General features: G+C 41.5%; 1 protein-coding gene across 4 annotated transcripts in view; it reads right to left on the bottom strand.

Moving 5' to 3' along the window:
• Positions 1-8,963, bottom strand: part of Ppp1r42 (protein phosphatase 1 regulatory subunit 42) — a 39,383-nt gene extending 30,420 nt beyond the window's left edge. For 3 of the 4 annotated variants that reach the window (XM_036178869.1, XM_036178871.1, XM_036178872.1), the window contains exons 1-3: positions 8,894-8,963; positions 2,934-3,146; positions 1,209-1,375 (exon numbers count right to left, since the gene is read on the bottom strand). In XM_036178869.1, the coding sequence (XP_036034762.1) occupies positions 1,209-1,375; positions 2,934-3,062 (296 nt within the window). In that variant the 5' untranslated portion in view covers positions 3,063-3,146; positions 8,894-8,963. The other variant, XM_036178870.1, reaches the window with a different exon arrangement.
• Between the last annotated feature and the right edge of the window lie 6,008 nt (positions 8,964-14,971).

The following is a 14,971-nucleotide window of genomic DNA, read 5'->3' as shown; positions in this document are numbered from 1 at the left end:
GCCGCCTGGCTCTGCCTCCCTCTGGGATTAAAGGCGTGTGCCACCACCGTCCGGCCTGTTTAGATATCTAGACTGGAACTCAGAAGTCTACATTTAGTGAGTGTTTCCCCATCATGCCATTCTATACCCATTCTGAAGACTACAGCCCACTTTTAGAAAAACATGCTAGCTATCCAATCTGGAGAACCTGGATCTGTCAATCTTCATTGCCTAGTAATAATAATTTTAAAAATGATTTTAGTTTCAATTTATGTATATGTGTGTATGTGTACGTGTATGTGTGCTGTTTGTGTGCTCACGTGCTCTCAGAGGCCAAAACAGGGCACCAGATTCCCTGGAGCTAGAGCTACATTGTGAGCAGCCCAATGTGGGTGCTGGGAACTGAACTCATGTTCTCTGAGAGAGCTGTGTGTGAAATTGACCACTGAGTGATCTCTCTAATCTCTCTAGTAATAATTATCAGCAATTTTGTAAACAATCAAATCTGTACCAGTTTATGACCTTAACCTTTTGAAATCAAAGCCTCTTTGTGATTCTGAAGAGCACAGAATTTACCTGAGCTCCATGAAAACCTTTTTGACCAATTAAACTTATGTGAGAATGCTTTATCCCGAAAAGCTCATTAAATAGTTTATTCTCCTCACCAAAAGAAAGCTACATCAAACTTTTTTAATTTTTGAGATAGGACTTCATTATGTAGCCCTGAACTTGTAGAAATCTTCTTGCCCCAGACTTCTGACTGCTGGGGTTACAAGCATGAGCCACTGTGACCACTTTGTCAGGTTTAATTAGACAAATGGTCATATTATATATGAATATATTACATATAATAGAATAAAATTAAAAATGAGACCTGTGCTGGGCAGTGGTGGCACACGCCTTTAATCCCAGCACTCGGGAGGCAGAGCCAGACGGATCTCTGTGAATTCGAGGCCATCCTGGTCTACAGAGTGAGTTCCAGGACAGGCACCAAAACAACACAGAGAAACCCTGTCTCAAAACAAACAAACAAACAAACAAAAAACAAAACAAAACAAAAAGCCAAAAATGAGACCTGTTCCATGAAACCTGTGAGAATCAGACTTAAGCATACATTCAGTGTAGCTCTGTAACCTAATGCAGACACTGGAAATACTTGCCTGCATAGAGTATGCACACAAAAGAAAGAAGAAGAGCAGTTAAGAGGATTTGCAAATAAAAGCGCTCACAGTTTTTCCAGTTTCTTTAGTGACCTGAGGTTCTCAATGCAGGAAATGCAGTTGTTCTGCAGGTACAGGTGGGTCAGATTGGTGGAATAATTCAGGTTAGTGACGTGACTAATGCGGTTATCGTATAAATATAAGACACTCAGGCTTTTGCAAAGAGAGAGGTCATCCTGAAAAGAAAACAAAACAGGTCCTATTTATTTCCCACGGGAAGCTTAATTTTAAGAAAAATGTTCACTTTGGCATTCTACAAATCTCCCTAAGGAGATAAAGTAACATCTCTCTGCACTTCACACACTCAAAATAAGACTGTAATGATCACAATGTAATTTTGGGCTTTAGAATATTCTGTAACTTTCCCAGGAAAAATGAGTTTCTTAAGAATTTCTTAAGCAATTTTCCTTTGGAAACAATTAGAGACTCTCCTGAAAGTTGAAACAATGGACAAATTATTGTCCAAACATTATAAAGCAAGGTTTAATCCTTCTGTTGGATTGGAAGGAAACTGTTACAACTTTTAATACTGAGAACTAGAAACCATCCAGTAGTCAAGAGTAATGGATTAAAGCCAGGAATGGCGACACACATCTTTGAATTCAGCACCAAGGAGGCTGAAGTAAGTGGATCTCTGTAAGTTCAAGACCACCTGGTCTACAAGGTGAGCAGCAAGTCACCCAGAGCAAGAGAGTGAGACCTGTCTCAAATAAAAGGAGGAGGATCAATTGAAAAACAAAAACCTATGATAGCGCTATTGATCTGCATACTGTAAAACAACCTTTCATTTCTCTGTAATATCTTGCAGACTTCACAACAGTGAAAACAGTAGTTCGTTACAACCCACTATGTGATTATACCAGTAGCTTGACGTGGTTTTGAAACACCTTTAATCCCAGCACTGAGGAGATAAAGGCGGGTGGGTTTCTGAGAGTTCAGGTACCACCTGGCGTACAAATGGAGTTTCAGGACAGCCAAGACTACATAGAGAGACTGTCTCAAAACAAAGTACAAAACAAGCCAGGCTGTGGTGGGGCACACCTTTACTCCCAGCACTGGGGACGCAGAGGCAGGTCTGCAAAGAGAGTTCCAGGACAGCAAGGACTACACAAAAACCTTGTCTAATACAACTGACTGAGAATAACATATATTAACATAATTAAATTATATACAAAAACTTCACCTTTGAACTTTTATTGGAGAGAAGGAGTGACTGGGCATTTAACACAGGGCCTTGAATACACTGAGTGCACACTGCCACTGAGGTATATTGTCCCCACTGTTGAATTTTTGAATTCTTAATTTTTTCCTCCTTAAGACATGTCTCCCTGTATAGCTCAGGCTGGTTTTGAACTTGAAATCCTCCTATCTCAGCCTATGAGTGCTGGTGTCACAGGCAAGTGCCCAGCTTATTTTATTTTATTTTTTAACATTTTGATGTTTAAAAAGTATTCCAGGGCTCTGGTGTGGTACAAAAGCAATAGTTTTCAAATATACAAGTATATTCCAGAGAAATAGCATCGTATGTCTAACAGATATTTGTAAAACACAATGCTATATTTTACAGAAACTTAATATGCTAAGTAACCAGAAGGAAATTAAAATAGAAGCATAATATAAAGCTTCTTGGTAAAAATACAGTTAACAAGTTTAATCAAAATATTGAGTATGCCCTCAAACCAATGAAGTTTATATTGCTAACTATGCAAAAACAAAATAATTTAAAGTCCTTACAATGGCATCTATATTTCTGTCCGAAAAATTCACATGCGTTATTTTCTTCAGGCATTGTGTGATTGTTTCTTCTTTTCGGGGTTTAAGATTGTTGCTTTTGGCAATTAAATCCAGAGTCAGTCGAACCATGGTTTCTGTGTAACTCAAACTTTCAGCAAAAACTCTGTCTTAACACCATGTCCAGAAGTAGGTTTAGGTATTACTTCCAACTTTCTAAAAATTAAAGGGAACAAGGGAGTATTGTGATATAAGATCTCTAGGAAAGGTTGAGACGCTTTAACTTTCTCATGTACAACTGTTTAGTAAGCTAGGCTGTTGACATTTATGCCTTCTGTTAATTTCTATGTTTACAGTCAATACTTTCCTTAAAACTTCAAAACCAAGGCCAGGTGTGGTAGCACACCTTTAATCCCAGCACTCAGGAGTCAGAGGCAGGTGGATCACTTGAGTTCAAGACCACCAGCCTGATCTACAGAGTGTGTTCAAGGTCATCCAAGGTTACCTAGTTAGACCCCCATCTTTATTTGGAAAAAATTGACTATTTTAATAATAGATCATTGTTAAACTAATTATAAATGGATAAAAAATATAAAGATGCATACAGACATAGGTAAGTTATAAAGCTATTATACAAACGATCTTAAAAGTAGCTATAGCTGGGCTGGAGAGATGGCTCAGAGGTTAAAAACACTGGCTGTTCTTCCAGAGGTCCTGAGTTCAATTTCCAGCAACCACATGGTGGCTCACAACCATCTGTAATGAGATCTGGCACCCTCTTCTGGCCTGCAGGGATATGTGCAAACAGAACACTGTATACATAATAAACAAATGAATCTTTTTTTAAAAAAAAAAAAAAAACTAGCTATAGCTAAGGAAGTATTTCAGAATGTTTATAGTACTTATCTCTGAGTAGTAACAATAATTGTCCCATCCAAGATTTCATTAGAAAACAAAAGAAGCAGTTTTGTGTGCAATTGAATTAACCCAGGAACTTGAGCATACTGGGTTAGAGTTCTGCCAATGAGCTGTATCTTAGCTCCATGAATGGTTAGACCCCCATCTAAAAACAAAAATAAACAAACAAAAACGAACGAACAAAACATTTAAAACATGGAAAATGAATGAAATGCACATTACTTATTTGCCTTTTATTGTTTTTTTGGAACAGGATCTAGCTGTGTAGCCTTGGCTGCCCTGGAACTTGCTGCCATGCCCCTGCCTCTCCTTCCTGAGTTCTGGAATTATAGACCTGAGCCAATACACAAACTGGTGGCAGTCTTGGCCTCCTTCTCTTCTGTATTTTTAGAGGGTCTCACTTGGGTAGCCCAGGCTAGTCTCCAATTTGGGATCTTTCTGACTAGCCCCCAGTTCTGGCATTAAAGGCTTAACACACCATGCCTTCCTTCTATTTGTCAATATTTTCCTCCCCTGGAGCATCAACCACTTGTTGTGGGGACCTCCTTTTCCTCCTCCATTGGAGAGAATCCAGGGGGTCACTGTATGCTAGGCAATCACTTTACTATCAGGCTACATATCCTACCCTGAGGAGAACAGCTTTTTTAAAAGATTAGTTATCCTCTCTGAGTAAAAAAGGACCTCCAGGAAAACTGTCCAATGCTCTTAGATCATAGGTGGAGAAACCAAGTCCCAGAGAGTTACTCCAGGCTTTTCAAAGTGTCGGCTGACAAAGGAGCCAAGTGTCTCACTCCTCACAGGAACTGGTGCAGTATCTCCGAATCAGAACACATGCTGTGAATACCCTGAGTTACACACAGGATGATAAGAAACATGCATAGATATTGTATGTCATGCCAGAAAAACGACAGTCAAGGTAATGCAACATTTCCACTGCAGATGGCACAGTTCAAATATTAGCGGCACTGCTCCTTGGCAAAGCATCTTGAAGTATTTTGTAAAATAAATTTAAGGCAAGGTGAATTCATGAGGACCTACATTTGATCCTTAGCACCATAAAAAATAAATTATAAATAAAAACAGAGTCAGACCTTTGTGACGCATGTGTAAATGTGTGTGTGTGTATGGTGATAATTATTTGTGCTAAAATGTGATTTTATTTGTATGTTAATAAATAAAGTTGCTGGGGCATCAGAGCTAAGAGCAAGCCATTAAGCAGAACTCTGGTAGTGGTAGCACACGCCCTTAATCCGGTCACATGACAGGCAAAGTCTCTGTGTGTTCAAGGACACAGCCAGCATGGTGACACATGCCTTAAATTCCAGTACCAACCATAGAAGACCTGGAGATATCGGTATAGACAGGCAGTGATGAGGAAGTCAGGTTTAGAATCAATGAGAAGGCAGAACAGAAAGTCAATAAAAAGGCAGGACATAGGAAGAAGGTCTCTCTCAGGGGAAGGACAGCAGTGAGTGGACAGATAAGGTGGTCTTAGCTCTTGGCTACTGCTTGATCTCTGGGCTTTTAACTCTTTATTTGGCTCTGTGTTTCTTATTTAATAAGACCGTTTAGAATTACATCTGTGTGTGTGTGTGAGTGTGTGTGTGTGTGTGTGTATACGTGTATACATGTATACATGCACACACGCATGATGTTTGGATGCCTGTGTGTCTCAGCAGGCTCCACCTCCCTTGAGGATCTACAGGCCGCTAATGGTATCCAGAGGAGGGTGAGACTTTTCTTTTCCAGTGGTGTAACCCCTGCTAAGGTACCCATGCTCCTGTGGAATGAAGCACACTGAGAACAGACAGAAAAGGGTAAAGAAGTAGAGGAAGGGCTAGCTGAGAAAAGAAAGGGGTAAAGTGGAATGGGGGCCCAAGAGCAGGTCACAAGGGTGGGGAGATATGATCAAACTGCTTTATGTGCATTTATGAAAATATAACGAAACATAGTATTATGTAGATTATATATTATGTAGTTTCATTATGTATACGATGCTAAAAAAATTTAATAAAATAAATAACTTTCACTGGTGATACTACCTACACTCTAGCTGCTTGGGAGGCTGAGGCAGGAGGATTGCTTGAGTTCTCCTGTTTAAGGCCAGACAGGTAAATATGTGAAAACCTGTCTTAAAATAACTACATAAGGCCCGGTGGTGGTAGCACACACCTTGAATCCCAGCACTCGGGAGTCAGAAGCAGTTAGATCTATGTGAGTTCAAGGCCAGCCTGGTCTACAGAGTGAGTTCCAGGACAGTCAGGGCTACACAGAGAAACCCTGTCTCCAAACACCAAAAACAAACATGCATGCTGCATGCACCCCAGGGCAGCTATGAATGTAAGCAACACAAAATGGCAAACTTTTTAAACCAGTGTCTTTTTTTTTGTACTTTTTGTAATTTAACTGTGTGGCTCACAAGTGGGAACTTTGTAGATGACAATAGCATCTTGCAAAATCAAAAGGTTGGCTGTGTCTGTGAGCGTTCTGTGCAGTGTCTGTGAGAGGTCAGAAATATTTATCATCATTATGATTCTACTGCTGTTTAGTTCACGGATGGAGTTAATTTAATCTTAATCTTCAATCTTGAAAGCATCAGGACTATATTAAATGGGGGCATGGTTATCAAATAGAATATTACTTTATATAAGACCCACAGGCCCATACATAAGCTTAAAATATAAAACACTAATAAATTTAAGTTTAACATGATGGCTCATAAACTCAGTATTTCTGAGTTGGATGCAGGAGCAATCAGGGGTTCAAGGCCAGCCACAGCTATATATATGAATTTTAGGCCAGTCTGGAATACATGAGACCCTGCTTCAAACAACCAAAAAGAAAATAAATGCAGGTGTGTGTGTGTGTGTGTGTGTTTGTGTCTGTCTATGTGTGTCTGTGTGTGTGTGTGTGTGTGTGTGTGTGTCTGTTTGTCTATGTGTGTGTGTGTGTGTGTGTGTGTGTGTGTGTGTGTGTGTGTGTGTGTGTCTGAGTGTGTGTCTAGCATTCACAAGGTCCTGGATTCATCCCAGTATGAGAACTAAAACAAGCAAACCAAAAAAACCCTCTACTTTTCTCCCCCTACATTTTCTTCAATTTGGACATTGCTATTTACATATTGGTTTTGTTTCAGATGCCCATATACCTAAAAAGTACGGGGTTTTTTCTTCACAATTTTGCATGTCACCAGTATCTGTATTTTATCTCTTGCTTTCTTCCTGTTTAGTCTTTTGCTTTGGAGAGCCTTCTGGTTTACCACACACAGCTCTGGAGTATTGCACTTAACATATGAGGTGAGAGAGACTTGAATGTGTATTTTTCCTAGAGGGAACTAGTTACCCGGTACACTGCGCAAAATGACTGTTCCTTCCCTTCATTTATGCCTCTGTTGGCATGGCAACACTGTTTTCTAAGTCCAAACCAATAACATCTCTTCTCTTTGGTTATTCCTGGTCATTAATTCTTTTATGTGCATATTTAACATTATTTTCTTATGTTTCATGAAAAAACCCTTTCAGGAGTTTGTTAGGAACTGCCCTGGATTTTTAATGAGTTGTGAGTCTTCATGACGAAGACTCAGGACACTTGTACGCTGGGTTGGAAAAGGACCAGCAGGTTCTGAAACCGTGAAAGGTTTGGGCTTGAGCAAAAGGAGCTGACCAGAGTGAAGACAAGGGTTAGTATAAAAATGGGGGGTGCTTGTTTTGTTTTTATAGATTGCCCTGTCCTTGATGATAAAATGATTCTTTTCCCTCTTGAACGGGAAAGGGCTTTTCACATGGGAAGCAGGATGGCAGGCAGGTAGGTGGGCAGCCACTGATCTTGTCCCTGCCCTGATTTCACGTGTTTATAACCTACACTAGTCAGTGTGCCAGAGTGGCATATTCCAGAGCAGCATATTCTTTTTTTTTTTCCGAGACAGGGTTTCTCTGTGTAGTTTTGGTGCCTTTCCTGGAACTCATAGAGATCCAACTGACTGCCTCCCAAGTGCTGGGATTAAAGGCCTGTGCCTCCACCACCCAGCCAGAGTGGTATATTCTTAATTCTTTCACCACAATTGAATTCTGGGTCTAAAAGTTGGAGCTTCTGAAAATTAATCAGATGTGAAAAGAGGCAACAGAGCTTGTAGCACACACTTATAATCCCAGAATTTAAGAGGTTGAAGAAGCAAGTTCAAGGGCAGCTCTGGCTACAAGTGAATGCTAGGATAGCCTGGGCTACACAAGACTGTTTGGAAAAGAAGACGCAAACTTAAAATGTTTTTAAGTCAAGAGAAGGTCAATGGATGTAATTAATAAACTATAGGAAAATTTTCCAGGGCTCTAATACGGAAAGGGAGAGCCTCACATCAACCCACAGCATAAAATAATAATAAACTGCATGCAAGGTAGCCGTTCATGAAAACTGTTTAGTCAAAAGCCCACCACTCATTGTATTAAGACAGCACCAACTCAAACTACCAGAATTGTAGTTTCATTATTTTAGAGAAATAATAAGCCCTAGGGGCTTACATTGCACTCAGTAGTTGAATTTGTATACATGTTAGAACATTATAATAAAATGATGTAACACTTGTGGGGTGTCCTGAAAAGAAATCGTTTCCCATAATATCCCTAGATACCTGTTATTCAGCTCAATTGCTAGGACACATCTTCCCCTGAGCCGGAGGGAATTGCTGAGAGCTGTATGGGGCGCTCTGGGAACCTATGCGATGGATCCTTTCATCCCCCGGGCTCCTGCAGGCCGCCCAGGGAGGGCAGTTTTGGAGTTTGGTTTTTATCTACATTCGCTCTTAGGGAGCCGCTGTGCTCAGAGGCTTCCAGATGCTCTCAATGGCGGGCTCCCGCCCTTAAAACTTTCCAAAGCCTGGGTCCTGCTCTCTCACCCCTTCTCCACCCTGCCGCGGGCCTCTAGAACGCTTCCAGCCTTGCCTGCTGGTCCAAACTAGTCTTCCAGACAGTGTCTGGGGTTCTGGATGTTTAGGGACAGGGCCCAGGGACCTGCATTTTAGCCAGTATTAAAGTCTGCGCGCAGAAACTTCTCACCGCTCCCGGGTCCAATCCGGTCTGTAACTGGTTTGGTCAGTGTCCTTGTGCCAGTCTCCTCCAAGGCCAGCGGACGGTTGCCAGGCGACCAGATGCTCCAAAACGCCCCCACCCCACCCCCCGCAGGGCAAGTCTCGCGACGTCAGGGAAGCTGCCCGGTGGCCAGCAGGGGACTGGCTCTTTGTGACACCTGACAGGAGAGTTGATACTGTTCACTAGTGGTCCCCAGACAAGGCCAGTTAGCTTGGACAGGACAAGGTTTGCAGGCCATCATTTCCCTCTCCATCATCTTTGATTATTTCAGTGTCCAGTAACCACAACCTGCCCCAGAACAGACCCAAAGAGGAATTGCCCGAAGGTACAGTCAGTATTCCATCTTTCTAGGATAAGACCCAAATTTAGGGTGATAGTCAAGGCCATTTATCATAACTCCCCTGGCGGCTTGCCACTGCGGTCCTCAGGTCAGGATTCTCAGGTATGCTCTTTTTAAGCATTTCCATTGGACCAGACGCAAACGCCTTTAATGCCAGCCCTCCGGAGGCAGAAGCAAGTGGATCTCTGTTGGTTCGAGGCCAGCCTGATCTACAGAGTTAGTTCCAGGACAGCTAGGGATACACAAAGAAACTCTGTCTTGAAAAAACAAACCAATCAAATAAACAAAAATTTCCCTTGGGTAGGCGTGATAGCACACACCTTTAATCTTAGCGCTTGAGAGGCAGAGGCAGGTGGATTTCTGTGAATTCCAGGCCAGCCTGGTCTACATGGAGAGTTCCTCCTTAGCTAGTCAGGGATACATAGAGATCTTGTCTCAAAAATGAAAAAAAGCAAGAAGAAAAATTTCCCAATTTCCCTGCTGTTCTCCAGCCTTTGGGGCAAAAATAGCATGCATATAGCACATATTTTCTTCCTTCTTACATCCCTCTTACATCCCTCTTACATCCGTATTCCGTTTATTCCCCCTTTACCTCAGTTTAGATCAGCGCATTCTTTCAGAAAACCTTAACAGTGTGTCTTGTTAGTTTCTGTTTTTCCCAACAACTAGTATGAAGCTCTCTAGTGTAACAAGAATCTGCCTGTGTTATGCAAGTCTCAAAAAAAAAATAAATAAATAAAAGATAAACCGAGGACAAGCATTCTTTTTAAAAATAATTTATTTTTCTATTATCAGCTTGATACAGTATAATTCTTATCCTAATAGTGAAATGTTTCACTGAAACGTTTTCTGTGTAAATGTTTCAATTTACACTGAAATTGAGTAAAACCAAAACTTATATAAGCCACAGTCATCCTAGGATCCCCCCTGCTATGTAGCCTCCCTGTTTCTGTGGGTTGCAGTCTGATTGTTCTTTGCTTTATATCTAGAATCCCCTTATGAGTGAGTACATACCATGTTTGTCCTTCTGAGTCTGGGTTACCTCACTCAGGATGATATTTTCTAGTTCCATCCATTTGCCTGCAAATTTCATGCTGTCATTATTTTTCTCTGCTGAGTAGTACTCCATTGTGTATATGTACCATATTTTCTTTATCCATTCTTCAGTTGACAGTCATCTAGATTGTTTCCAGGTTCTGGCTATTACAAATAGTGCTGCTATGAACATAGTTGAGCATGTATCTTTGTGGTATGGTTGAGCATTCCTTGGGTATATGCCCAAGAGTGTTATGGCTGGGTCTTGAGGTAGATCGATTCCCAATTTTCTGATAAGCCACCATACTGATTTCCACAATGGTTGTACAAGTTTTCACTCACACCAGCAGTGGAGGAGTGTTCCCCTTGCTCCACATCCTCTCCAACATTGACTGTCATTAGTGTTTTTGATCATAGGTGTAACGTGGTATCTCAGAGTTGTTTTGATTTGCATTTCTCTGATGATTAAGGATGTTGAGCATTTCTTTAAATGTCTTTCAGCCATTTGTGATTATTCTTTTGAGAATTCTCTGTTTAGCTCTTTAGCCCATTTTTTAATTAGATTGTTTGGTATTTTGATGTCTAGTTTCTTGAGTTCTTTATATACTGTGGAGATCAGCCCTCTGTCAGATGTGGAGTTGGTAAAGGTCTTTTCCCATTCTGTAGGCTGTCTTTTTGTCTTATTGACCATGTCTTTTGCCCTACAAAAGCTTCTCAGTTTCAAGAGGTCCCATTTATTAATTGTTGTGCTCAGTGCTTGTGCTGTTGGTTATATTTAGGAAGTGATCTCCTGTGCCAATGTGTTAAGAGTAATTCCTACTTTCTCTTCTATTAGGTTTAGTGTAACTGGATTTATGTTGAGATCTTTGATCCACTTGGACTTGAGTTTTGTGCATGGTGACAGATATGGATCTATTTGTAATCGTTTACATATTGACATCCAGTAGTGCCAGCACCATTTGTTGAAGATACTTTTTTCCCAATTGTATAGTTTTGGCTTCTTTGTCAAATATCAGGTGTTCATAGGCGTGTGGATCAATGTCAGGGTCTCAGTTAGATTCCATTGGTCTGTATGTCTGTTTTTACACCAGTCAGGCTGTTTTTATTACTATAGCTCTATAGAAGACAGCATTCCTTCACCTACCATTGTCAACGGGTATGAAAGTGCACTGTATACCAGTGCCCACTTGATAAACGCTTGTAAAATGAGTAGCATAAAGGAAAGACAAGAAGAAGGAAGAGAACGCAGGAGCCATCATTCACGGTGGAAAGGACTCACTGGCAATGTAGTGGATTAGAAGACTGGATATAAAGAACAGTGCATGCTGGGAAATGCCCAGTACCAGCTGTGGACCTAGCTGGAGGGAAGGTTGTCGTTACCACTTTTTGAGCAGGAAGCTTAGAGCCCATAGGACAGTTCAGGCATCAATTTTGCAGATAAGAAATCAGTTCTAGAAAGAGGGAAGAAGCCTGTAGAGGCTGTACTAAGGGTAGTGGGCACATGGAACATACTTCTGGGATCCTGACTTCAAGGCCAGGTCTCCTTCCATTATATCTCATGACCCTTACCATCAGAGTAGCCTAGGAAGAGAGGCCTTGGGGCAGAGGAACCTTAACTTCATTCACCATATTGTTATTTTATTCAAGTCTGTTTGCTTAGGCAGTCTTGACCCAGCTCAGTTGAAGATAAATTAAGTGGAAATACATGAACTTGGAAGACATCTTTAAACAAATTTTTTTGCATTAACTTACTTTTTAAAAAAGATTTTTAAATTTATTATGTATTCAATGTTCTGCTTGCATATATGCATGCAGGCACAGGATCTCATTATAAATAGTTGTGAGCCACCATGTGGCTTCTGGGAATTGAACTCAGGACCTTTGGAAGAGCAAGCAGCACTCTTAACCTCTGAGCCATCTCTCCAGCCCCACACTCACTTATTTTGTGTGCATATATGCATGTACATGGAGGTCAAAGGACAACTTGAAGAAGTTGGTTCTTGATTTCCACTATGTGGGTTGCGGGGTGGGGGGATCAAACTCAGGTGGTAAGGCTTGGTGGCAAGCATCTGTACCCACTGATCATTTAATAGAGGTCCTTTAGGTTAAAGGGAGGGGAGAAGTTGGAGACAATCCCCAAGTGTTAGGATAAAGCTTTAACACTGGAGAAAGAGGTGACAAGGAATGTGAGGGGAACTGGCGATGTTTGGTTTGGACCCTAAGTGTGAGGTGAGATATGTTTTAATAAAATACCCCATATAAAAACGTTTTTGAAACTGGGCAGTGGTGGCACTCACCTTTAATCCCAGCACTTGGGAGGCAGAGCCAGGCGGATCTCTGTGAGTTCGAGGCCAGCCTGGTCTACAGAGTGAGTTCCAGGAAAGGCGCAAAGCTACACAGAGAAACCCTGTCTCTCACACACCCCCAAACACAAAACAAAACAATTTTGAACCAGTTATGGTGAGGGTAGAAGGAAAGAGACGTGCTAAACGGAAGGTGTAGAGACCTCAGCAGTAAAGAGAAAAAGCACAACGACCCAGATTCACAGCCTGATGGTATTCAGTCATACTGGAGAAAGCTCGTGTGCAGGGTGGCCACACAGGAAAAAAGAAGCTGAGTCAGGAAGGGCAGGAGGTGACAGGGTAATTCAAACACCAGGGCACACAGCAGATACCCCTCTTGTGTGTGTTATGGGTCGTCCCGTTGGGGACACCAGCTTTAACAAGGTGTACGGGGCTGACTTCTTGCTCTGTGTAGAATTTAGCCTGCTGTTCACCCTGCGAGAGGCCTTGTTTAGCTCTTCGTTGAGAGTCTCTTGCTCTCGAAGTCTTGGTTTTAGAAATCATTCATTAATCATGAAAAGAAATATGCTCTCACGTGTGGAAACCTAGATACACTTTTATTTATTTTTTATTTCTGAGATAGTTTCTCACTATTCAGCTTGGACTTTTCTCAAAGCTCACAGGCTCACATGATCCTTCCTTCTCTGACTCCTGGAAATTTCTGTTCAGGCCACCACATTTGGCTATACACACCTTTAAATGTGCAAAATGATATGTAGATACAGACATGGACATATTTAATAGTGACCCTTTTTTTGTGTGTGGCAAGATTATGACAAAGGTTTTTTCTCTATTTTTAGTAACCAGGTTTATGAAGAAAATGATAAAATTACATTTTGAAACCATTTGGATCTTCTTCAGGTTAAAAATCAGTTTGTGATTATTTATGCTTAAGGTGGTTGAATTACTAATTAATATGAGTGTGGGGGATTTGAGTATGTTCATGTTCACATGAGTGTAGATGTATGTGCATATATGTGGGCACATGCATATGTGTGTGTGAGTGTAGACAGCTGAGATCAACATTGGGTGTCTTCTATTGTTTTATATCTTTAAAAATATGTGTGTGTGTGTGTGTGTGTGTGTGTGTGTGTGTGTGTGTGTTGCACGCGTGTGCTTCTATTCCTGAAGAAGCCAGAAGAGGGCATCTGACTCCCTTGAGCTGCAGTTACAAGCAGTTTTAAACAGCTGCCTATAGGGATTGGAGCTCAGGTCTCTAGAAGAGCAGGAAGTGCTCTTAACTGCTGAGCCATCTCTGCAGCCCTCTGCATATTATTATTATTATTATTATTATTATTATTACTATTATTATTATTATTATTTTGAGACAGGGTTTCTTTGTGTAGCCTTGGCTGTCCTGGAACTAGCTCTGTAGACCAGGCTGGCCTCAAACTCACAGAGATCCAGCTGCCTCTGCCTCCTGAGTGCTGGGACTAAAGGCATGCGCCACCACTGCCTGGCTATGTCTTATTTTCTGAGACAGGTTCTCTCACTGAATCTGGAGTTAGGCTGGCTAGTCAGTAAATAAGGATGTGCACTGCAGCACCCACCTCTTTACACCAGTGTTGGGGATCTGAACCCAGGCCCTCATTTGCACAGTGGGCACTTTACCAACCAGGTCATCACTCCAGACCCACTAGTTAATTTTTTAGATGCAATTAGTTATCTTAAGAGCGCATATTCTCACCAGGCAGTGGTGGCGCACGCCTTTAATCCCAGCACTCGGGAGGAAGAGGCAGGCAGATCTCTGTGAGTTCGAGGCCTACCTGGGCTACAGAGAGAGTCCAGGAGAGGCGCAAAACTACACAGAGAAACCCTGTCTCGAAAAGAAGAGAGGGAGAGAGAGAGGGAGAGAGAGAGGGAGAGAGAGAATATTCCCTTGTTAAGATGTGAAATATAACTCCCGCCTAGTGGCACAGTGTGAAACAGTCATCTGTGTATTTTCCAGTGAGGCAGACATTTGGCAGGTTACCAAATTTCTTGTCTTCCGTATCACACGTGTAAGATTTTTCACTCGACAGATGTTGGGGAAATTCGTATTTGCTAAAAGAAGTAAGTCTCAAGAATCATTTTGGAAGCATGATGCTAAAATCACACTTTTTAACGCCTCAAGTGGAGTTTCCAAGTAGCTCCAGACAGAAACAGGCTTTATCTCTTCTACACAGTGTTCGATCTTTGTCAACCAGCATTTCCCGAGTTCATCCCACACAGAACTGTGGGAGGGACTAAGTAGATGCTGATGATTAAGTTACCTTCACCAAGAAACCAAGAAATTAAAAGTCCATCGTTATCACATAACTCCACATTAAAAAAAAAAAGCACATTGGT

The sequence above is a fragment of the Onychomys torridus genome, chromosome 2 (genome assembly GCF_903995425.1).
Source record: "Onychomys torridus chromosome 2, mOncTor1.1, whole genome shotgun sequence".
Taxonomy (NCBI): Eukaryota; Metazoa; Chordata; class Mammalia; order Rodentia; family Cricetidae; genus Onychomys; species Onychomys torridus.
The sequence above is the reverse complement of the archived record's forward strand: the minus strand, read 5'-3'. Positions and strand labels throughout refer to the sequence as shown.